We start from the raw sequence: 25,433 nt of genomic DNA, 5'->3' as shown, positions 1-25,433 counted from the left end.
GTTGGCTTCACTACCTAATGAGTTGAGTGGAATCAGGAACATCTGATGTGTAGAAACCAGTAATGGCACAGTCTACATATCCTGCCCCCACAAGGCCACTCACATCTACCCTCTTGTCAAGTTGATTTTCAGTCATCTTTGAGAGAAAAAAAAAAAAAAAAACAGATAAGCATTTCAAAATTTTTAGATAGGAAAATACAGCAACTTCCTGAAGATCACTTGTTTTTTTTTTTTTTTTTTTTTTTGAAGATCACTTGTGACAGAGAAATTTGGTGCATTGAGATTATTGGAAGAAAGAAGGGAAACATATTGGAAAAGTTGCTTAGTCCTCTCCAGCAAAAAAGAATTGCTATGACAGCACTCTAACCAGTGCTGAGCAACAAGGCAACAGGGCAGAGTCTAGAGGTAGGGGGCCCTAGGAATGTATTCAGATCCAAGGGATTCTATGGATTATCTCTGAATGGGAAATGTGGGAGTAGATCTATCTAGAGTCAAATAAATTATACTGAACTCCTGTCTTTCATACTCTGCTAATTTTTGCTCCAAAGAGCACAATAGAAGTAGACCAGTCATCAAAGTTCCATTTCCTGTAGCACATGGTAGGTAACACATGAATCTCCTGCTGATTCATGTGGCCACATCTTGCCACACCCTTTGGTGGCCACAAGACCACCTCATTCTTCCTGATATGAGAAGTTAGAACATGGGGATATTGTGAGGAGTAGAACCTGCACAGGCTGACATATACCTCTCAAAACACACAGAAAGTTCTGCAGGACGAGTCCCATCCTCGGGACTCATCTTCATCAATTCCACTGTGGTCATCTCTTTCTAACCTTGCACTATAGCAATGGGCAGGCTGCAGTGAATCTGCTCTATCTCCCCAGGGACATGGCATTTTGTCCAAGCTAACAACATACCAGGTTCAGAGGATGCAAGCCCAGGGTGGAATGTAGCCTTGAGAGAGGTGATTACTACAACAGAAAGCATCTAGTAGTCTCGGAAGTCAGATTAGAAATAACTCTTACATGGAGCACTGTCCCATCCGGCTTTACGAGAGTCATTTCTTCATTGGCAGGTAGTGGCCAGCCAGAAGCTTTGCAGATGGGGTTAAATTTACCACTGTTTACTTCTATGTGATCCGGCAAATCCTCTATCTTTGGGATCATCCTTGGCATGCCTGCATGAGGAAAACAGCACTGTGAAATCGAATCTTTGACACAGCAACAGTAATAAAAGCAGCTACCATTTGACAAGTCACATCCCAGTTAAGAACTTTGCAAATATTATATTGTTTTAATAAACTTGCGGGGGGATGTTATTGCAGTCTCCATTTTACAGATGAGAAGATTGAGGCTCAGAGTCCAGAATCAAGCTCAGAGCTATATGAATCCAGAGTCCACACTCTGCCATAATGCTGTGCTCCCCTCAGTGGATCTGAGACAGACGGTCTCTATGTTAAGATGTTTATCATGGCCACATCTTCCCTGGCCTTACCTTTCAACAGCTTTTACTTTTTAAGAGAATGTTAACAAAAACAAAAGCAAAAAAACAAAAATAAAAACGAGGTCTTCTTTGACTCAGAAAACAAACCCACAATATTGCTGACCAACATGATCCTCCATTTTGATCCCCACTGATTGGAAATCTGCAAGTAGCAGGCGATGAAGCCATTCACATTTATATGCAAGAAGTGAAGTGGACTAGAATTACACCCCCATAACAAAAAAAAAAAAAAAAAAGAATTACACCCCCAAACTGGTTTCTAGGCAACAGCCAAATGAAAAGTGTCGCTGCCAATACTGCCAATAAAGAAAATGTCTCTGGTGGCAAAAAGGGTATCAGGACTCCTTGCCTCATACCTACACTGTAGAGAATGAATAATCCTGAAATTTAACAATTTAATTCTGAATTGTAGGGCTCCAGAGAACCTCAGACCCTTTGTGACTAAACAGGAGACACGGTAGTGAAGAATGTGGATAGTAGAAGTGCCCCCGCAAGAGCAGCAAGCCGTTGGTTCTGGGGGCCAGGGAGAGGAGGTGGAGGAGGCAGGGACACAGTAAACCCAACATTCATATTTTCTATTGATGTCCTTTGTCTCTGACCTAGAATGCAGTAAGTTATGGAGCCGGAAAAAAAGAGGTCTAAGAACTACAAGAGTAATTCCTTGACCTATCTGTAGACTTGAAGGGATTATGATTAGAATCTACCAGATTTTTCATCCTAAGAAGTTATTCGCATAGTTATTTTTACTTATTTATGTACTTATTTATTCATGAGAGACAGAGAGAGAGAGAGGCAGAGACACAAGCAGAGGGAGAAGCAGGCTCCATGCACCGGGAGCCCGACGTGGGACTCGTTCCTTGGTCTCCAGGATCACGCCCTGGGCTGAAGGCGGCGCTAAACCACTGAGCCATCCGGGCTGCCCCGCATAGGAATTTTAAAAAGTGCTTTGACACTAGTAAGGCGGTTAAGTCTGTCCTATACTGCCACTGGGTATTTCCTGCAGTCCTCCAGAGGTGACCCCGGGTGTGCAGGTGGAGGTGGAGCAGAATCCGGAAAGGGGGAGGAGGGCTTCTCTCCGAAAGTGGAAGGCCTGGATCTGGGTCTGAGATTCTCACACCTTTTGCAACTTCAGGCTCAAAACAGAAAAGTAGGCATAAAATTGAAAATTCAAATCCTTTGGCTTGTTAGCTATTTTCAACCCAATCCTCCAGCAGCCCCAAGGCCTTTCCTTCCCTTCCTAGACCCTCCCAGGTTCCTGCCCTGCAGCCAAGTCCAAACACTGGAGAAAGAAGTGAACACCTAAAGCTTAGCCAAAGCCTTTGAAAAACAATTGTTGGTATTTTCCTCCCATGTTTGTTCTGATTTTAAAAAAGAACAGAGAAAAAACCCTAAGGGTCTTAGTCTTATTGCCCTGAGTGTAGATTTCTTTCTGTAACATTTGATTTGTAGGATTGAAAAAATAGCACATGTTCATTATTTTTAAATTTTGAAAATACCTAAAAATATGCTTCTTTTAATTTTAAAAAGTGTATTCTAGGGCAGGAATTAGCAGACTTTTTCTGTAAAGGACTAGACAGTAAATATTTTCAGCTTTGCAGGCTGAAAGTTCCTGCTAACTAGCTACCCAACCCTGTTGTAGTGTGTGAGCAGCCACCGATTATGCATTCTCAACGAATTCGTGTGGCTACATGCCAATAAAATTTTCTTTATAACAACAGATGGTAGGGAAAGAAAAAGGATGAAGTACTGATAAATGCTACAATACAGTTAAACCTCAAAAACAGTATGGTCAGTGAAAGAGGCCAGCCACAAAAGACCATGAAACGTGTGATCCCATTTATAGTTTATGAAATGTCAAGAGAATAAGTAAATCTATAGAGATAAAGTAAACTTGTGGTTGCCAGGGGCTGAGGGGAGCAGAGAATGGGAGTTCTGGCCAACAGGGACAGTGTTTCTTTTGGTATGACAGACGCATTCTAAAATTAGATTGTGGTGATGGTTGCACAACTCTGTAAATATACTAAAAATCATTCAGCTGTACATTGAAAAGGGATGGATTTCATGGTATAAAAATTGTATGTCAATGAAGCTGTTAAAAAAAATAGAGGGCTGAAAAAAATAGAGGACTGGATTTGGTCAGTGGGTCAAAGTTTGTGGACTCCTTGCTCTAAGGTCTTTTCTGAACTAGAATTATTTAAAATTTCATTTTGAGGGTAATGTTTTCTAATTTTCTTCTTCTTTTTTATATCTTTCTTTTCAAAAATAGCCTTTGTCCAAATGCCTCCAGAGTAGTTCCCTGGTGTGCATATCCCGGGAGAAGATGGGTCCTAGGGAAGGGCACAGAAGAGACAGGAGGAGCCCCCAGCCAGCCAGTCATCACTCAGTGTGCCACCAAATGAGTACATGTGTTCCTAGTGGGAGGAGAAATGAAGGCCAGTAGGAGGGCCTGTAGAAAGAGCTGGAATGTTGTCCTTTAGGGTTTGGGATATATCCTTCCAACTTCTGGATGGAAGCAGAAGTGGCTTGAGGAATTTGGGCTTCTGGAGGAAGAATCAGAACCAGCAGAGCTCAGTTCAGACGTGCTGACCATGGCGCCAACTACAGTGTTACCTTGCTTTACCTTCTTTCTCACACTGGAGCCCTTGGCGTTCTGGAGAGCAGAGACATCCTTGGAACCGATCACACATCTCCCCGTGGCTGCACCTGCAACTGAGCTTACAGTCTGGCCCGTAATAACCAGGCTGGCACGCTGTAAACAAAGACACCAGAACCCTTGTTAACCCCGACGAAGGGAGAAAACTAAGGCTATGGGTGGCTAGTTCAATTTTTCTTTCCAAGCTATTTACTGGGTGAAATAGAATCCTAAAAATTATTTCACCTGCTTTTTTTTTTTTTAACTGTTTTTTAAAGGTGGCTATTAGAAAGTTTTGAATTACATATGTGGCTTGCTTCTATTTTTTACTGAACTGCTCTAACTCAGAACATCGTTACAAGGTTGCTGGGACCCCATCATAGCTCCCAAGATGCCAGATGTGGAGAGTTGAATTTGTGACGTAAATTCTGAAAACCTTTGAGCTCTGGCCGATCCACCTCATTAGCATTCCTTAGGGAGGGTCTGATAAATTTGACTGCCCAGTCATGGCAAGCTACTGTGTAAGAGCACACATGAAACTCATACTGCAAAGATGTAAAACTTATACCACTGAGCCTCACCAAACAGGCAGGTATGTTTTAGACAGGGCAGAGGGAATCTTTGAGTAGGTGAAGTTAGTGCTGCCTACATAATGTCCACAGAAGAAAAGATCTTCCTCTATTTTCAAATCCCAAATTCTGTCTGGATCAGAACTAAGAGCTCTGATATCTATAGCCCACTGAAAAAGCAAATCTCTATGGCTTTTCAACTCAAAGTTGGTCTGAAAACCAGCAGCATGAATACCATGTGGGAGCTTCTTGGAAATGCAGAAACTCAGGTGCCAGTCCAGACGTATGGAGTCAGAATCTGTGTTTTAATAAGAACCCCAGATGATGTGCATGAGAAGCACTTTCTATAAGGTCCAGATGATGTGCACGAGAAGCACTTTCTATAAGGTCTTAATTATGAAAGCATAATTAACTTGAGATGAAAACATCTCTGATTTAAAACCCTGTAATTCAGCAATGGATAGTTGAGTGAATAGTTCAGGTGCATTTTTACTCTATTATTTCCAGCAAGCTGGATCTCCTTGGTAAACCCACTAGAACTTTTTCTGTTCAGGGGTGTGATTGATACATACCTTCGTTGCACTGCAGACCCTGCCAACCTGTGGCGCAGGAACACCCATAGGGGTCTGGGAGACAGAACACATAGGACTTACATCCCTCTGGTCCACTACACCTTTCTTTACAAGTTCTGCCAAATGTGTGCAGTTCACAAGCTTTGGGGGGAGAAAAAGATGATTCAGAGTCAAATATTCAACCCCTTGAAATGTATGAGTCTTCTTTTAAGGGTCTCTCCTAGTGAATGTGGAAAATAATCCAGTCTCAGCTATGGCATGAACAGACAGTATTGATCGTCAATAAAGAACCTTTAGGAAAGGGTATCTTTTTCTAGTTCACATGGAGTTTCCACATGGCCTAATATGGTCCATGTAGTTTCTGTTCCCAAATGGTTTCCAGAGTTAAAATTCTACCTCCAGCAGTGATGGCTTTTTATTATTTCTTATTTTATTATTATTTAAAGATTTTCTTTATTTAGTCATGAGAGACACACAGAGAGAGGCAGAGACATAGGCAGGAGGGAAAAGCAGGCTCCCTGCAGGGAGCCTGATGCGGACTCAATCCCAGAATCCTGGATCATGACCTGAGCCAAAGACACATGCTCAACCACTCCACCCAGGTGCCCCAGGGATTGCTTTTGAAATCCACAGTTTACTCATCTAGTGCTCTTGACTTACCCTTCTCACAGGTTCTCCCCATAAATCCCGGTGGGCAAATGCATTCTCCTGTATCTTCATGGCAGACACCATTGTTCATACACACAGTGCAGACACGGTTACATTCAGGTCCCCACTTCTGAGCTTCACATCCTTTTAAGGAAAACAAGGCTCTGGTGAGTAGAGCACATTCACTCCATAAACCTTTAGTGAGCACCCTATAACATGTCAGTCATTTTACTGGACATTAGTAAATGAAGAGAAACAAAATACAATCTCAGTTCTCTAAAAGCTAACAGTCTTATATGAGAAATAGACAATGGAAACAGGAAATAAGGATAGAAATAAAGACAAGGAGTACTTTATCCTGTCTTAGGTATGGAAGAGGGTATAAATGAAGGCTTCTTGGAGGAGGTGGTGTGTGAGCAGAATCAGTATAACCATATAATTAGGAAAGAAGATAGGCTATAGAGTGTGTCCCAAGAAAAAGTGAGGCAAAGGAGGAAGGCCTGGCGTGTTTGGGAGCTGCACGAATGATCAGAGCCAAAACAATGGTTTTCTAACGTTGATCCCTGACCAATAGCTTCTCCATTACCTTGGAATCTGCTAGAGTTGTAAATCCCAAATGTACCCCCCATCCATGACCTACTGAATGAGAACTCTGGAGGTGGCCTAGCAATCTGTGCTTGCCAAGTCCTCCAGATAATTCTGATGTATGCCAGAGTATGAGAACCTTTGGTCTACAGTAATATAGAGAAAAGATTCAGTTAAAAAAGCAAGCAGGAGCTAGTAGCATCCACCTGTTTTTCAGGTAAAAAACATAAGAACTGAAACAAGATATACAAAACCTAAAGTATAAGAGTGGTAAAATGCTTCTAGCTTCTTATTTCCTGGATATTTCTTTTTTCTTTAAGATTTTTAAACATTAATTAATGAATTAATTAATGAAAGAGAGAGAGAGCATGCAAGTGCACGCAAGCAAAGGGAGGGGCACAAGAGAGGTAGCAACTCTCAAGCAGACCCCATGCTCATCATGGAGTTCCCACGCAGGGCTCTATCTCAGGACTCTGAGGTCCTAACTTGAGCTGAAATCAAGAGTCAGATGCTTAACTGACTGAGGCACCCAGGTGCCCCTCCTGGATACTTCTTTCTCCCATTTGGTGATTTTAGGTGGTTATTTGAATCCAAGGATACCTTCTGATTAAGGAAAAAAGTCAGGGGTGTTGGGATGACCCTTTGTGGTCAGAAATTTAATTTCTCGCCTGAAAAGAACTAGTATCTTTGTCCCTGAGTATTAGTCTCAGGGGGTAAGCTTGGACCTGTGCCTACAGCTGATGTAACTTTATAATTTCTTTGGCAAGAATTCCTGGTTATCAGTATTTTCTCTAAAATAATCAGGAAGACTGTCTACACAGACCCTTCCTTTTTTTTTTTTTAAGATTGTATTTATTTATTCATGAGAGAGAGAGAGAGAGAGAGAAAGGCAGAGACATAGGCAGAGAGAGATGCAGGTTCCATGTAGAGAGCCCGATGTGGGACTTGATCCTGGGACTTCAGGATCACGCCATGGGCTGGAGGCAGGCTCTAAACCACTGAGCCACCCAGGCGTCCCTACATAGACCCTTTCTTACAGACTTCCACTTAATAGATAAAGCTGCAAAATGCCTAGAAGTTAATATTTACATGCCTTAATATATAAAGGGAAAAATACTTCTGCACAATTAGTGATTTCTTAAAAGCCAGACCACAGGTTATTTACAGGTGTTTAAAACTAATGATGGCAGCCCATGGAGAAGAAAATGGGCGTCCTGTTACATTAAACTATTATCTCTAGGGCTCTACGTATCTATAGACCTTTCTCAGCTTCTCCCCTACTCCTGGAAAAGATAAAAGAATAAAGCTTGAGGGGAAAATTGAGGTGATCTCTTGGGGATGGAGAAGCCAGGAAAAGAGTTCGTTGATAAGCAACAAGATGCAATCAGGTTTCTATTAATTTTCTTTAAAAGCCCTGAGGTTTTATATTTTAGGAAACCAAATGTTCATGCATACAGAGAGAAATCCTATAAACTCAATGGTTATAATAAATCTTTTGTCAGAGAATTTATATTGAAAAGAAATCCTATAAATACAACCAGTGGGATTTTTCACACAAAGTCTTTATGCACTGATATTTTCCTAGATTTCAATTTTGTCCTGAAGAGATGCCTACAGTTATGAGAAATAGACAAATGCCTTCAGCTGTACCTCATTGCTTAAAACATCAAATAAATCCCACTGGGGAAAAATACTCTTAAATGGGATGATCATAGCCTAACTCAAACTTTTTTAGAATTATTTTAGATATTTAGCAGTGCTTCTCAAACAATTTCACCAAAATACCCCTAATAGCAAAGGAATTACCATGTGCTCCTAGCAATCTCAAGAGATAAGCTAGAGATCAAAATGTGTTTTGAAATCTTTCACTTTGTATTAAAAGTTCACGTAAGTTTCACATTCTAGTCTATATTAAGTCATGTTTGTTTTGACATTTTAAAAAAAGTTAAATCTTTTACCATATGTCAACGTCTGACGTTTCTGCTATTACTAGAAAGTGTCCCCATAAACCCTAGACTCTGAGTACCCCCAGTACGTGGTGTTGTATTAGACTAGAGAGAAGCCACCTAAACAAAATGAAGGCAAACTGTGCTTTTGCCACTTGGACTCTCCATGAGAGTAGGGAATAAGAGAGGATTCCACCTGCCGAAACCAGATGAGCTACACTTTTCATACTTATAATGTCATAATGCAAAACTATTTCTCCATTTACCTATGTAACTACTCTGAGAATTACCCAAGGGACAGTGATTCATCTTTTTATCCCTCGTATTTTCATACCAAAATGATGCTGGGCACAGAGTTATAATCAATATATATTTGTTGAATGAACAAACAAATAAATATAATGCAAAGCAAAATTGTTCATAAGTTAGAGATTCCAATCATTAGAAGAATGACAGAGCAACCCAAATGCTCTGTCATCTAAGTAGACCTGAGTCGTTTAATATCATGAATACTTGGTACAGCCAAGAAAATTCAAGGGAAGTTTTGATAGTTGTAAAAGGGTGGGGGTAGAGTTTTTACTAGTTCTAACTCATGCGCATTTTTCAAAAATGAGAATAGAAATGCCATTTGACAGTTAAATAATCTGGAATGTGTGGTATTTACAGGAGGCTTAATGTGGTTGTTGTTTGGGTTTTTTTAAGGAATTTATTTTTTTATTTGAGAGAGAGATCACGAGGAGAACAACAGAGGCATAGAGGAGGAAGGAACGGGAGGGGGAAAGAATCTAAAGCAGACTACTTACTGATTGCAGAGCCTGACAAGGGGCTCAATCTGACAACCTGAGATCATGACCAGAGCTGAAATCAAGGGTGGGAAGACACCCTTTATCCCGGTAATTCAAATGTTGGAAATAAAAGAAACATTGCTGAAGCATAGTTAGAGTAAGAGTATCCCTCTGGAAAGAAAGTTCATCCACCCCTACCCATGCTGAGCGCCCCACATCTTCTCTGGGGCCTATCTTTTCTGGAAACTTGCTTTTCAGTTGTTTCACCAATTTTTTTGGAGTCCTTAGTATACTTCCAACCAGTCCCTGGTTTTTGCTTAAGTAGCCAGAGTCAGTTTCTGTTACTTGCAGCTAAAGATCCTAACAACCAAATCATCCCAGATTGTGGCCTTTCAATCACTTACTCCGGACGATCAGCCTGGTGAAGGCCGAGGTGAAGAGGTTTCCTCCTATGTACCTGGCTGAGTACACTCCAGCATCCTGGGGCTGAGCATGAGGCAGATGCACTTCTAAAATATCAGGTACCTCGTGCCGGGGCACTGAGTGGATGAAGGAACCTAGCAAGGGAGAAGAGTAGAGAACAGTGGGTCACACACAAACACTCCTGTTTCCCCATCTGGCTCCCCAACTTCATCAGTTGTCTCTGACTGGATATAGCAAATGTGCCCTAGCATACTGGATGTGGAAGAATGAAAAGGCTGAGCCATTTAATGCTCTCCTCAAAATTGAGAAAGTTGTGGTGACAGAGCAGATAGGTTGGTCTGTACCGTCTACCACCAAATAGATGAAGATAGAGCTAAGGCTAAAGTGTTTATCTTCTGCAGAAAAAGACGAACAAGTAAAGGTACCCCTGCCAACTAATCCATTAACCAGGAGATACCTAGAATCACTACTCCAATCTGGAAGTCCTATCCCCCTACAGAACTCAGAATGGTCCCCATCAATACTTCAGCTGGATCAGACAACTGCCACCAGATGGTGCCAAACCACAGTTGGACCTGGACAGATTTGTAAGACACAGTTGGATTTCCAGACCTAGTGCCAGTTGGCTTCCCAAGCTCTGTCTTGTAATTTCCTTCACCTTGCAATCAAGCAACATCACATTTTTCATGGCTGAATTTGGGACCTCATTTATCATCATGATGGGGTTTTACTGTACATTCACAATTTCTTATTACACATTCATAAATATAGAATGTATGTACATTCATGTCTGTATATGAATCTCTGCTTTAAGCAACCAACCACATTGCCTGATAGAGCTTCTTTAGTAAGATTTAACTGGCTTACATCATAATGGCTTTGCTTCAAACATCTGCCCCTAAGACTGCACCAGAATGATGACCCAATACGTCTCATGCTATCTGATTTCTCACACCTGGTGCTTGTAGGAAACAAAACATATACTCACCATTTTTGTAAATCACTGCATCTTCTTCTTTCAACAACACCTTTTTGAAAGATATGTTCACATTATCTCCCCTGTCCACAGTCATGGTTAAAGTAGCTGGTAGAAAGGAAGCTTTTAAGAGAGAGAAAGAAAACAAAAAAATGAAGTCACATATTTTCTTCAGGAGCAACTGAACTTTGAACTTCAGATGATGAGGGCTGGCCCTTGCCAGAATTCGATTGATTGGTAGGACAGGAAAAAGGGGAGCTAATGTGTCTTAAACTTCATTAAGTTTTTGAAAAATGTGATGAAAGGAATAGTCATTTTCTTTGTAAAAATGTAAATATATACATACAATATGCATATACACATTTTTTTCCCAAAAACTCATTGGGGAGATGGGGACATTATGTTGACGAATATCTGTTGTCAAAGACCTGATATTAGCTCTCAACTATATTAACAATGAATCAACCATCTTTCTCCAATCTCTACCAAGTTTTCTCAAAGTGGAAAAGAATAGAAACGGTTAGACATTTGCCAAATGGCTCTTCCCTTTTGGGTCATGGACCTTTTGGGTTGTGTTGATCCAACTAACTCTAATTGCTTTAGAACACCCCAGGCATTTCTCAAATGGAATCAGCACAATGCTGGACTTATTACTAATGGTGTAAATATTAGGATATTGGACAATAAGGCAAAGATGGGACCCTTCTTCCCCTTAATTATATATAAAATATATATTATATAATATAAATATATAATCAAATGTATAGAGATACACACATACTGACATAGTTATGGAACTGGGCAGTACTGAGAGGACCCTGGAGAAGCCATTGTATATTTGACTTATAAAACTCTTTTGGAAACATCTGTCTTTTTGTCAGTCGTGGAAGATAACATTGCCCAAGTGCTTTGGTTTGTTGGACAAGATGTGTGAATAAAATCTTCTAACATTCTCCCAACCACAACAATTTCTTAATTCCCTTAATTTACATCATAATCTACAGAGACACACAATTACAAAAATAAGAGGGGGTTAACTTTAGGCTTTTTTGAGGTAAGCCATTTTTTTAAAAAAATTAGCTTTATTGAGATATAATTGACATGCAAGTTAAGCCAATTTTTAAAACGTAACAATCAGCACTAAAAGAAGAGAATTGGGACATATAACTTTCCTAAACATGGAGGGCAGGAGAAACATGAAAGCCTAGAAAAAAGCCCGAATAAAAATCAAATCATAACAAACAGAAAAGATAGATTCTGCCAAATGTATGTCAAAAGCCAGAGAACCCTAGAATGAATTTTTTTAAATACATATATAATACACATGCTTTTTCATGACCTGCATATTAAACATAATAACACATAAGATTGTAAATAAAGGGATAGAAAAATATATACCAGACTTATATGAATTGAAAGAAGCTGGTATTACAATATTTATGTCAGAAGAAAATTATTTATTTATTTATTTTTAAAAGATTTCATTTATTTATTCATGAGAGATGCAGAGAGAGAGAGAGGCAGAGACACAGGCAGGGGGAGAAGCAGGCTCCATGCAGGGAGCCCGATGTGGGACTCGATCCCAGAACCCTGGGATCACGCCTTGGGCCAAAGGCAGACGCTCAACCGCTGAGCCACCTGGGCATCCCTAGAAGAAAATGGTTTATTCTAAAGCCAAAACAAAATTTTTGGGATAAAGATGGTCTTTACATGATGATATAATAAATGGAAGAAATAGTAATCCTGAACTTATATATGCATCTAACAATAGCTCCTAAACCCATGAAACCAAAACTGACAGAAGTAAAGAAAGAAATGGACAAATCCACACTGTGGAAACTTTCAGAAACTGATTCATCAAACAGACAAAAAATTTACTAAGAACAAATAAAGAAAAACTGTATAATGCAATTAAAGATCTGTTGGATATTCATGGATCCCTGTACCCAGCCAGCTGTAAGAACACATGTTCAAGCATATTGTCTCCCTTATTAAGCCACAAAGCCCATCTCCATAAATAACAAAGAATCAATATTCTATAGAACAAATCCTCTGACCAGAAGCCACCTAAATTAGAAATCAATAGCAAAGCACTCTCTACCCTAAGGTTTGGATCCCCATGGAGTTTCAACCTAGGAACCAGCCTGCTATGGAGCACGGGGTCAGTCAGCCTTCTTTCCTGTCTCCTCTGTGGCTTTCAGACTAGTGGCTTGAGAGAGGCTGATTAGGTATGGAGCACGTCATGGGTTTAGAGGGCTACCCTGGGGGCAGGAGATGCCTGCAACTACACTCAGAAGGACTCAGCTATAGGTTCATCTACTTGTTCTTCTCGGTGTGTGCTGACCCAGGCACAGGGCCCTGCCAGGACACCCACAAAAATGCCCCTTGTGACATGAGGCATACATACCTAGAGGGAGAATGGGGTGGGTCAAAGGGCACTGGGAGTGTGGAAGACAGTCCTAGACTTAAAGCTGTGCCCCCTCACCCCCTTACTAGATCTCTTTGAAGGAGTTACTTAACCTCTGAATATCTCAGCTTCCTTGTCTGTAATTTAGAAGTACAAGTATTTACTTTGAAAAGTTGCTGGGAGCATGAAATGATGTATTCCAAACCCCCAGGTACTTAGAAGAGTTCAGTATCCTTCCGAAATATAAAGAAATGGCAACACGGCTGGGCAGCCATCTGTCACCTGGGTGCAGGTGGCCGCTTTCTTGAAGGTACTAAGAGGGATGGAGCATTCAGGGAAGGCAGGGAGGGACCACGGGCAGGGGGACCTGATGGAGCTCCTGCTCACAGTGACCAGGTGCTTCCCTCAGCGATCCTGACGTGTGTGGCGCTTGCTCTCTGTGGCATGTTCCCAGGCCCCTGTAACAATCTTTTGTGACCATTTTATACTGTTGTTCCTTTCTCTGTGGTTTGCTTTTACTTTCTGCCCCTTTGTGTGACAATGTAATCATGGAACTGACCATAGAACTTCTCACTCAGCATTGTATCCTGAAAAGGAATGGACATTTGCCACAGGCTCCACTCCAATGGGGCTTTTCTTTTCCCCCCCGCTCCGTAGTTCTTTGTTGTTTCAGATTTCGTGGCTTTTAAGCCCCCTCTTTTCTTAGGTAGGTTTCTACCTAAGTGGTTATAGCAGAGTTCTACTGCTATCCAGCCTGTCCCTTCCTGCATGAATGGCTCCAGGTTGACTGTTCTCTGCTGAGTACTAATAAAGGAATCTACAACCTTCATGCTGTACTTGGATGACACAGGAGCCCAGCTTGGACACTATGCAGATTAATGTCATGTGACTTGAATGGATCATAAAAACAATAAGCACCTCTCAATAGTGCTATCAGGCCCTACTTTTTCTAAGCACTTTACACATATTTAATTTTCACAATATCTCCGTCAGATAGGTACTACGATTATCTTAATTTTACAAATGAGAAAATGAAGGTACAGAGGTAAAGTAACTTGTCCAACTACCCAGTAAGTTCATAGGAGAGTTAGGATTTGAACTAGGTTACTTGGCTGTGGAAGCCTTCCATAGGTTATTCAATGTTAGCACTCCAGAGGCTTTAAAGTTCTGGCACCTCATTTATAAATGAGATCGCTAGGGCCTGAATTTGAAGATGGCTTGTTCAAGGTCATTTGGATGGACTAATTGACAGAACTTAACTAAGAATGTGATTTGCGTATTCTGTAAGGGTTGGAGAGGAGAACAGATGGTAGTAACAGTTATAAATAAAGATGTTTCTCAAGATGCAATACAACTGAGTTCAATTTTGGGTGTCTCCTTTACTGATAAAGACTAAGGGTAATAGTGGTGTTCTATGTCCATTATTATTTTGTACAATTTCACAACCGTGCTATAAAGAAGGTAGGTATATCCACTGGCTACCCATGTGGGAGACGGAGTTAAGGGTGACTTTGCTCCTTACCCAAGGCTTCCTGACCGTGAGTCTGTGTGAAAGTTGAGACACAAACTCAAGACACCCACACATTCAACAACACTAGCTCTTCAGACCCTCTTACTCCAGGCCCACTGTCTTAGTTCTCAGTTGCAGCCATTCTCAACCATATGCAGTTCTGCAAATGGACCACGTTATCACTCACGACCAAGTCATAAACTTCCTCCTTCCCTTCCCCCATGTCTAACCACATCCCACTCATCATCAGTCTCCATGTAGATGTCTGTTTCTCTAGGGACCTTACATATCTCCTGTGATCCGGGGTAAGTACCCCAAGGCTGTTCTCCCAACGCCCTGCACAGCTCCATTCCAGGCCCCACACAGTGCAGCTCCCCAGCTAGACTGAACACTCCAAGACCTAAGTTCACATCTGTTTCGAAGGGCAGCACAGGATGTGAGTTAGGGCCTGGCTTCTGGGATCAGTCTGAGGCAACCTGTCCAGGCCCAACAATGGAAACCAGGTGTGTGAATGCACCTAAATTGCAATAGCTGTAAGGCCCATCTCTTAATACAGGGTCGTAACAGTCCTCACCAGACACACATTTCAGTAAAGTCTAACTTATATAGTAATGTATATAAAATTGCTAGGGAAATGTCATGTACCTAAGTTTTCAAGAAATGTTACCATCACCACATCTCCCACATGTGACACAAAAAGAGGCCCTAAGAATACTTGGGGAATGAAAGAATAAATGAATGAATCTGATTTCAAGTTTTCCTATTTTCTTTATGCTTTTAACACATTCATTCATATTATTTAAATACAAATGGCTTGCTCCTCTTTATTAACTTCACAAATCACATTTGGAAGGTTTGATGATCTTAAAGTACAGCTATTTCTCAAATGAAAATAGGAAGGAAATAACCTATGTTTCTTCCAGATGGAACACTCTGAGACAGCAACTTGGCTGTGAAAATGTTTCAAACTTCATTTATACCTCCCTACCCCCAAATGAAATCACCAGTGAGGTCTGAACAAATTGCTTTTGATTTTTTTGCATGATGCCATTGATAAAAAACAGTTTGACCATTTGGCGTGTGAGAGCCAATTTAAGCATGTTTTGGCACATCTCAAATGGATTTTCCACTTCCTCCCCAGATGCACGAGTCAGCAGCAAGCAGGAATACATCGATGTTTATCCTATCCTGCTATGTCCCTGGGCAGGCGCCTCTGAGATCCCACAATGTTTTACTAGGGAATTAATAGTGTCACGAAGACATAGATGCGAAGGTTTTCCTGATTCACCATAAAGGATATTACTTTCCTCCTGCCTTATTTCAGCTACTGGATGATCAGCAAAATAAACAGAATCCGTTCAACAGCCTGAGATGTTGCTATTACAATGCAGGAGAGAAAGCACTACCTATTTTTCTATTTTTATAAATTTCCATAATTATGTTAATGGATGGTATTAATTTTTTCTACAACCGAGTAGAAAAATAGTCTTACTAAAATTATTGCTTATTCCTAGGCATTGTGATGATTATTGAAGATTTACTATGAGCCAAATATATTGGTGGTCTCATTTAGTTCTCGAATGTATGTGGTAAAATTCCTCTCTCTGTTATTTTTTTTTTAAGATTTTATTTATTTATTCATGACAGAGAGAGAGAGAGAGAGAGGCAGAGACACAGGCAGAGGGAGAAGCAGGCTCCATGCAGGGAGCCCGATGTGGGACTTGATCCCGGGACTCCAGGATCATGCCCTGGGCCGAAGGCAGACTCTAAGCCACCCAGGTGTCCCCAAATCTTCATTTAAACACATTCATGAGAATTGGCTTTTTGTACACACCACCTTATTTAAAACTTAAGATACTGTTATTCTCGTTTCACAGATGACGAAAAATGAGACCAACAGATATTAAGTGGCTTACCCAGAGCTGGTAAGTAGTGGAGACAGAATTAAAACTCAGGTGAATAAGAGTCTGAAAGCCATCTTCTCTCCACACTCTCTCACTAGCAAGCCTGCCTTTACCTCATTTAACTGAATTTAAGCTCTCCTTAACCTTCACTGGCCTAGACTTTCAGTTTGAAGCAGTCATTAGAGCTGGTCTTTGACTCCCAAAATTCCAGTTTAATATACTCTCCAGGTTCTTATTTTCACAGTCAAGCACAGGCTCAGGTCAGCCTGAAAAGGGCACAGTGGCACTTCAACATTTCTTTCCTATAAAGCCACTAGGGCACAAATCTCAGATTATCTTCATTCAGAATGTGGAAATGTCAGCAGAAAGGCATAACTCTTTATACAAGTCAAATCCCGAATGACAATGTGAAAAATAATAGAGCTGACTTTTTAGCCATGATAGCTTTGGCACACCTCACATCCCTTTGTTCAAACTCTCTTCCCTCACCGGAGAGCTGCATTCCTGGGAATGTCTGTTGTACACTTTTCCCACTCACCCTAGTGTCATTTAAAGGTGACCATTACAGTTTTGCTAAGAAAACCTTTTCCTTCATTTGTAATGAATAGTGATTTTTATCACTTTTGACTTTAAAATGAGCTTGCTGCTTTCAAATCTTTTAATTACGGACATTAACAAATTCAAAGAAATGTTTTCAGGTGGAACGTAGCTAGGGGCTGACTCTAAACCCTTGTTACCCAAAGTATGGTCCACAGCCCAGAGGTACCTTATCACCCGGGACCTTGTTAGAAGTGCACAATCTCAGGATGCTCCTCAAGCACCTACTGAATCAGAATCTGCATTTTACCAAGACCCACAGGTGATCTATCTATAAGCATGTTCAACTTTGAGAAACACAGATCTAAAAAATGCAGACTCCTATATTAAAAAATTGCCAATCAGAGATATGTGTAGAGGGGTGTTATTTATATGGATCACTTTTGCAATTAAAAATCAGCCTGTGAAGAATTCACAAGGTCATTATCTCCTGAAAAGACACGTTCTCAGGCCACTGTCCCTGTGGCTATGATGACATCAATCTAGAAAGGACCTCTTTGCTATAGGTATGATCAGTCCAGGGAAAAAAAGGGCTGATGCGTGAGTGGCCAGATTATTCCAGCCAGGACAAGGAGAGGTCATATTTGCTGGAATTCTGTGCCTTCCTCCCAGCAAGTAGCACCAAGATACCAGAAATCTACCAGCCTGTCCAGGCCTGGGAGACTTAGGGCAAAATAGAATCATTAAATGATATTCACAATACTGTCTCCTCCAACTGCCATCAATTTGTTGGACTGGCCTAAAGATTTAGCTTAGAACCACTTGTATTTTGGGAAAAAGGCTCCATCACATCACTGCCTTGTGAGGCAGTAGCAAAGAGTAATATGCCCCTTTGTAGAAGCCTCTCAACATTTCCCTTCAAAGTCCTGGTGTTCTGGGAACTAAGTGTGGTTACTCAACTTATAAAATGAAATCATGGTCTCTTTTCCAAGAATGTTAGCCTGCAAAAAGGGCCCCAATTCTTCATCCCTCCCTGTCTCCATAATCTTTGCCATTTAATTGTGTGATGTCCATCCATTCCAACTTTAGGCTCTGCTATTGGACTTTCTTTGGGCAATAAAATGAGATAGGAATGAAAGCATACAATACTGAGGCTAAGTCTCAAAGAGCCTTGTATGTTTCCCCTGTTCTCTTGCACGTCTGCCATCTCCGTGAGAATACCCGGGTTAGCTTGCGAAGGGATAATAGAGGCATGGAACAGAGCCAGGCTGGCCCAGCCAAGGTCTCCAGTCAGCCAACAACCATGTGTGAGAAAGCCCAGTCAAGGATAGCCGAGTCACCCAATCAGCCCACCTGCCTTACACTCTCAAGTTAGAAATGCTTACTGTCGGGATCCCTGGGTGGCGCAGCGGTTTGGCGCCTGCCTTTGGCCCAGGGCGCGATCCTGGAGACCCGGGATCGAATCCCACATCGGGCTCCTGGTGCATGGAGCCTGCTTCTCCCTCTGCCTGTGTCTCTGCCTCTCTCTCTCTCTCTCTCTCTCTCTCTCTCTCTGTGACTATCATAAGTAAAAAAAAAAAAAAAAAAAAAGAAATGCTTACTGTCGTGTGCCACTATGACGGTTTGCGGTTGCGTGGTACACAGCGTTACTGGAACAACAGATAACCGATAGAGTAAGTAACCAAGTTGAGTTACGGATAGGTGCTTCCCTCTTAAGTTCTTAATTTCTACCACATTGTCCCCTGAAAACATTAACTTCTGTTAAGAATACACAGGGGCAAGCAAAATGAAGAATCTAATGAAAAATCATCAAGAAAGCTCAAAACAGCTTATATGTTGGCATGGACAGTTGTCTTCATTGCTATTTTCCTATTACATATTATATATGTAATTATATTATTATATGTTATATTATATTATATATTATAATTATATATTATATATTATATTATTATATATTTATTACATGCATGTAATAAAGGCCATGGAGCTCTTAGTACAATGTATAATATACTTCATTCCATCTCATGACCTAGGCAGGCGTCTAGTGAAGGGGTCGAATGTGAGCCAGATGGCCAGGCTCTTTTATCCCGGATACTGTGACCTAGAGACAGCGACGCTGGAAAAGCTCAGACACGGTCTCCCAGCCCCACACCCACACGGTCCATGCCCGGTCTCTGACTGAGCAGCTGCCGAAGCGGGGGCTGTGTGGGAGTCTCAGTGGGCCTCTCGTGCCCCCGACTAGGGGGCATATTACCTTGCTGGCGCATCTTCATGGTCCGGATCCTTATTGCTTCTCCTCGAACTCGTCCTTCACAGAAATAGGCACCGTTGATTTTACTAGCCTTTTCTCTCTTCCAAACGACTTTTTTAGCCCATTCTCTGGTCACATCTTGAGTAACTTCCAGGGGATCCTGGTGCTGGTTCATTAAGGCTTCAAAGTCCCTTCCTATAGTGATGGGCTCGTGTGGACGCCACCCAGAGGCGATGCAGGTGAGGGATGTTTCCGCATCAGACACCAGAGGTAGGGAATTGATCAAGATCAGGTCCATGGCACTGTCCACCATTCCTAAAAAAGAAAGAAGGTGTGCAATCTATGAGGAAGGTTATTAACATGGCCCGGCAGGTAACTGGTGCTTATAAAGCTCTGGCTAAAAATAGCTTGTGAGGGACACCTGGGTGGCTCAGCGGTTAAGTGCCTGCCTTTGGCCCAGGGTGGGATCCTGGAGTCCCGGATCAAATCCCACATCGGGCTCCCTGCAGGGAGCCTGCTTCTTTCTCTGCCTATGTCTCTGCCTCTCTCTCTCTCATGAATAAATACATAAAGTCTAATAAACAAACAAACAAACAAACCTTGTGAGCAGTCCTTCAAAATGCTACTCTTCCATGGGACAAGATCCAAAACTCTACCATGGCATCACCCAGACACTACTAACCACTCCTGCCCCACTGCTCACCGTAGCGGCCATGGACTATCAGCTATTCTTCATCCCCAAAACGAAGCTGTGCATTATATCTCTACCCACTACAGTGTCTGTGACATTAGTTAGGTATTCAGCAATGCTTGCTGAGTTGAGATAAAGTCATAATAATAGCATTACTGTCATTAATTATTAATAATTATCATTAATTATTAAAAGTTAACAATAATGTGGTAATGCCACAATAAAGTATTCTCAAGAAATTTATCAACTATATACACTGTATGCTAACTTTAGAGACTGTCATCGTTATCAAAGAATTCCCCAAGAGAGGGACTGAGTGACGTCCACATTTCCTTCTGAGCTTCATTTGCCTCCTCTTCAAAATGAGGCTAACAAGGGTGCCTGGGTGGCTCAATTGGTTAAGTGTTTGCTTTCTGCTCAAGTCATCATCCTGGGGTCCTGGAATCCAGCCCCATGTCCAGTTCTCTGCTCAGCAGGAGAGTCTGTTTCTCCCTCCCCCTGCCCCTGCTCTTCCTCTTCTTCTTACTCACTCTGTCTCTCAAATAAATAAATCTTTTAAAAAATAAAGTTATTTTTAAAAAATGGGGCTAACAAGACTCATCTTGGAGGATTCTTATAAAGATTAAATGAGATAAAGTACATAACTTAACTAAGCACTATGTCAACTATATAAGATCTATAATGATCATTATTTCTGTTCTTTATTCTGTTTCCTGAACATGTAGGCCCAAACCTCAACCCTCCCCAAATGTAGACTCTTTTTTTTTTAAGAAAAAAATATTTATTTACAAGTATCTAAATACTTATTTATTCATGAGACACACACAGAGAGAGAGAGAGGCAGAGACACAGGCAGAGGGAGGAGAAGCAGGCTCCATGTAGAGAGCCTGATGCGGGACTTGATCCTGGGAATATGGCATCAGGCCCTGAGCCAAAGGCAGACACTCAACTGCTGAGCCACCCAGGTATCCCAACCCTCCCCTAATGTAAAAACAAAATCCTATCTGGCCTTTAAAAGTTATTCCATAAATGATGAAGCACATTTTAGAAAAGGAAATCCTTTCTTTTCACGTTCTCTTCCTTCCTTCCCTCCCTCCCTCCCGTCTTCTCTTCTGATTTCTAAGATGAACAAATGAAATCTGTGCCTATTCTCTGCTCTTGTTGAGTATGAATACTAGGGATGGAGGATATTCTTTCTCCAGTAATGGTTGAGCCCCACATCTACATACAATGACCAGGGTACTAGACAGGTCAAGCACAATGGGTGATAAAGACCAACTGAAGTCTCAGAGACCTTTGTGAAGATGTAAAGTGATTCAAGTAAACTCCATGTTACTTCATTTAATACCCATTAAGTTCTGCCAACAACCTGTGAAGCATGCACCATTATCATATTTCAATATGAAAAAAATGAAGGCTCAAAAGATTGAGTAGCTGATTCTATCTTCCACAGCTACTGAAGTCCTAGCTGGAATTCAAACTCCCATAGGTCTTTCAGTTCCTTAGTTACATCACCATGCCCTTTTCCTCCTCAAAGATTTTGTGCATGCTGACCTCTGTGCCTGACTCCACTTCCCACATGGCTAACTTGTGCTCATTCTTTGAGTCTCAGTCTAAATACCTTTCTCATAGATGGTGTCCCTACCTACTTGATCTAGACTATCTATACACTCTCATCCCATTATCCTCTAATTCAGTCTTCTGTTTGTTTCCTTCATAAATATTACTACAATCTGTGGCTATTTTATTTACTCTCTCTTCTCTTGGATGGCAAGTTCCACTAAGACAAGGATTAAAGCTGTTTTTCACATTGACATATATAGGAATATCTGCCTAGCCTCCACATTTAAAAGACTTAATAAATATTTGTTGGATGGATGTGTGGGCAAATTTTATTCCAGATCTGCTTGATTCAAGTTTACCATTCCCACTTCTAGAATAATGAGGTTAAAAGTGAAAGTGTTCTTCTGAATCTAAACTGAACTCCTTGCCATATTTAGAAGGCTGTTCTGAGAATTGCTGAGTTTAAAAAGGAAAAAAAAAATAAATGTTATGGTCTTTATAAAATGTCATAGAAAGGTGCTCGTTGGTTGCTGAGTATTTAGGATTGACTGGTATTCATTTACCATATCTTTTTTGAGTCAAGCATTATGCCTGCCATGAAGTCCTCGTACATTTTTTTTAAAGGCAACTGCCAGTGTTGGATGTGTGCCGTGATGTTTTGAGAATGATCTATTAGGAGTTAGGTTTCTATCCAGTTAATTAAGAAGAATGTCAAAGTCAAGTCAATGTAAATGGGAATGTAAACTCAATACATAAGATTGAGAGAGAAAAATCTTGCCTTGAATCGGTTTCCAAACCTGATCCTGAAGCATCTATCTTGTTTCAAGCCTCAGTGGTAACTTTAAGATCTCTAGAGAACAGACAGGGGTTGGGATAAGAAAAATGTTGTAAGAGAGAAATAAACTAGGAAATCTAGCCGTGGAATTACAGCCTCCAAAAATAACACTGGAGTCCAACTCCCCTTCCACATGTATATCCAGCTGTGCCTCTGAGTGAACACCACCTAGTCTCCCGCACTCACTCATTCCAGGCATGTTCCCAGAAAGAGTCATCAGAGGAAGGAAACACTGTAATTCTTTCAGCTCCAGTTCAATCCAGCCTCATTTCTAGGACCAGTTGAGTGACTTGCCAAAACCAAGGGATCTGCTCTGAACTCACTGAATTATACTGGCACTGGATGTGGTTTATTTAATGACTTTAGGAAATAATAGGAAAAGCAGTTGATTTGAAGACAGACACACTTCATTTGTAAATTGTTTCTGCGTATGGATCTGGTTTCTTTCTCCTTTTGTTCCTCCCAGTTCTCTCCCTTTACTTTTAATGACAGAAAGGGAAATCGTATACTTCCGAGGGTCCAGATTTGACTATACTTTCCTTCCCTTACTCAGCATGCCTGCTACAGGGAACTCTCTCCCATCAGTGAGTTGTCTGTCCTATGTAATGCCATTTACAATGAAGTATTAGAAAGATTTTGTATGTGAGCTTTGGAGATGAGAAGAAATACCTATCAGATTCCTGGGATGCCTCTTAAAAATCATCTACCTAGTTTTCCTAAAGCAAGAGTATGTATTTGTACTTGTCTGTATATGCCTAAGGAAATTCTGGATCTTTGGACCAATAGGGAATGTGATACCATTCCACAATGCTGGGGGGAAAACATGGGGTAAACAAACAAACAAACAAAAAGATCCCCACAAAAACCTTTGAAAACAGGGAGAAGGATAGCTACACATTGCCTTTCAAAGAGACTAAAGGAGCGGAGGGCCTAATGCAATGGCTATAGATGTGGCTGTCCCTTCTTGAAAGAGTTCAGCCAGGCAGCAGGGGGTGGGGGGGTGGGGGGGGGTGGGGGGGGGGGGTGGGGGGGGGCGGGTGTTCAGTGGTTTAGCACCACCTTCGGCCCAGGGCGTGATCCTGGAGACCCGGGATAGAGTCCCACTCAGGTTCCCTGCAGGGAGCCTGCTTCTCCCTCCACCTGTGTCTCTGCCTCTCTCTCCTCTCAGTGTTTCTCATGAATAAATAAATAAAATCTTTTTTTTTTTTTTTTTTTTTTTTTTAAGGAAGAGTTCAGCCACTGACACTGTGAAAGGTATGGCTGCAGTTGCATAGCTGGTGCCAGAGAGGAATCTGCTACTGGGGATGTTTTCCTCAGAAAAACTGCCAGAAGACAGACCTCTCATCTGGGCTCACACCAATATCAGTTCCTGTGTCTAACACCTTTTCCTACATTATAGTGCTGTCTTCTTTAAGTCCCACTGGGAACTGGTGTGGGGTTATTCTGTCTCAAGCATGATCTGAAGGACTCCAGTTAAATCCAGTAGCTAGTTCATTATAAGACTAAATTTGCTATATGAGTAAGGAAGATGCATATTGAGTTTCATACATCTTTTATGCTTTGGGATTGGTACTATTTTTCCTTAGCAAAGACTTGGCAAACACTTCTCAATATTTGCCTAAACTGTGTCTTATTTGTAAGGAAATGCTTTCCCATCACAAGGCATTTGCCAAATTAACAAATGATTGTCCATCACAGTTGAAGCATAATATCCTAAAACGTTTTGTTCACTCTGTTATTTGTTATCTAATCTTTCATAGTAACATTATTAAATGGCATTGTGGTACACTCAAAATGTTTATTGAATTTATATTTTCTTATATTCAATATTTCTCTGAAAAATGACTCATTAAGACAAAAATACTTTTCTTTAAAAATAATCATAGACGTAGCTAGATTGTACTATGCCAAGCAAAATTAGTTAGAGAAAGACAAATACCATATGATTTCACTCATATGTGGAATTTAAGAAACAAAACAGATGAATGTAGGGGAAGGGGAAAAAAGGGAAGCAAACTATAAGAGACTCTTAACTATAGAGGATAAACTGAGGGTTAATGGAAGGTAAGTGGGTGGGGTTTGGGGTAAATGGGTGACGGGCATTAAGGAGGGTACATGATATGATGAGCACTGTGTGTTATACTACATGTTAGCAAATTGAATTTAATTTAAAGAAACTGTTAAATTAAAAAAAGAAAGTGGAAAAAAATAAAAAATAAAAAAAATAAAAAAAATAAAAAAAATAAAAAAAATAAAAAGAAAGTGGGGGGAGACCACTTGTGATCAGCACTGGATGTTAAGTGTTATGTTAAGTGATGAACCACTAAATTCTACTCCCGAAACCAGTATCACTCTATATGTTAACTAACTAGAATTTAAATACAAACTTGAAACAAGCAAACAAAAATAGTCATGGAAAAATAGACATATAAATCAATGAAACAGAACAGAAAGCCCAGAAATAAACCCACAATTATATGGTCAATTAATGTCAATTAATCTTCAACAAAGGAAATAAGAATATACAATGGGAAAAAGTCTCTTAAACAAATAGTGTTGGGAAAACTGGACAGCTATATTCATGAATGAAACTGAACCACTTTCTTACACCATACACAAAAAGAAATTCAAAATGAATTAAGGACCTAAAATGTGAGACCTTGGATAAAAATCCAAGAAGAGAGAGCATAGGCAGTAATTTCCCTGATGTTAGCCGTAATAGCAACTTTTTAGATATGTCTGCTGGAGCAAGGGAAACAAAAGCAAAAGTAAACTATTGGGACTATATTAAAATAAAAAGCTCTCCACAACAATGCAAACAACCAACAAACTAAGAGACAATCTACTGAATGCGAAGAGATATTTGCAAATGACATATCCAAAAAGAGTATCCAAATGTATACCAAGAACTTCTAAAATTCAACACCAATAATAATAATAATCCAATTTAAAAGTGGGCAGAAGACATAAACAGACATTTCTCCAAAGAAGACATCCAGATAGCCAACAGACGTGTGAAAAAATGCTCAATATCACTCATCATCAGGGAAATGCAAAGCAAAACCACTATGAGATACTACCTTACACCTG

The 25,433-nt window shown here is 40.7% G+C and overlaps 1 protein-coding gene across 5 annotated transcripts in view; it reads right to left on the bottom strand.

Moving 5' to 3' along the window:
* TEK (TEK receptor tyrosine kinase) overlaps positions 1-25,433 on the bottom strand; it is a 98,827-nt gene that overhangs the window by 36,960 nt on the left and 36,434 nt on the right. For 2 of the 5 annotated variants that reach the window (XM_035696772.2, XM_035696773.2), the window contains exons 2-9: positions 19,258-19,569; positions 18,602-18,649; positions 10,655-10,765; positions 9,648-9,800; positions 5,940-6,071; positions 5,280-5,420; positions 4,127-4,255; positions 1,029-1,180 (exon numbers count right to left, since the gene is read on the bottom strand). In XM_035696772.2, the coding sequence (XP_035552665.1) occupies positions 1,029-1,180; positions 4,127-4,255; positions 5,280-5,420; positions 5,940-6,071; positions 9,648-9,800; positions 10,655-10,765; positions 18,602-18,649; positions 19,258-19,569 (1,178 nt within the window). Of the gene's footprint in view, positions 1-1,028; positions 1,181-4,126; positions 4,256-5,279; positions 5,421-5,939; positions 6,072-9,647; positions 9,801-10,654; positions 10,766-18,385; positions 18,421-18,601; positions 18,650-19,257; positions 19,570-25,433 lie in introns of those variants that run through there. The other 3 variants (XM_025433301.3, XM_025433302.3, XM_049116199.1) reach the window with 2 other exon arrangements.

This window comes from Canis lupus, chromosome 11 (genome assembly GCF_003254725.2).
Source record: "Canis lupus dingo isolate Sandy chromosome 11, ASM325472v2, whole genome shotgun sequence".
Taxonomy (NCBI): domain Eukaryota; kingdom Metazoa; phylum Chordata; class Mammalia; order Carnivora; family Canidae; genus Canis; species Canis lupus.
Note: the sequence above shows the minus strand (reverse complement) of the source record. Positions and strands in the feature narration are given on the sequence as shown.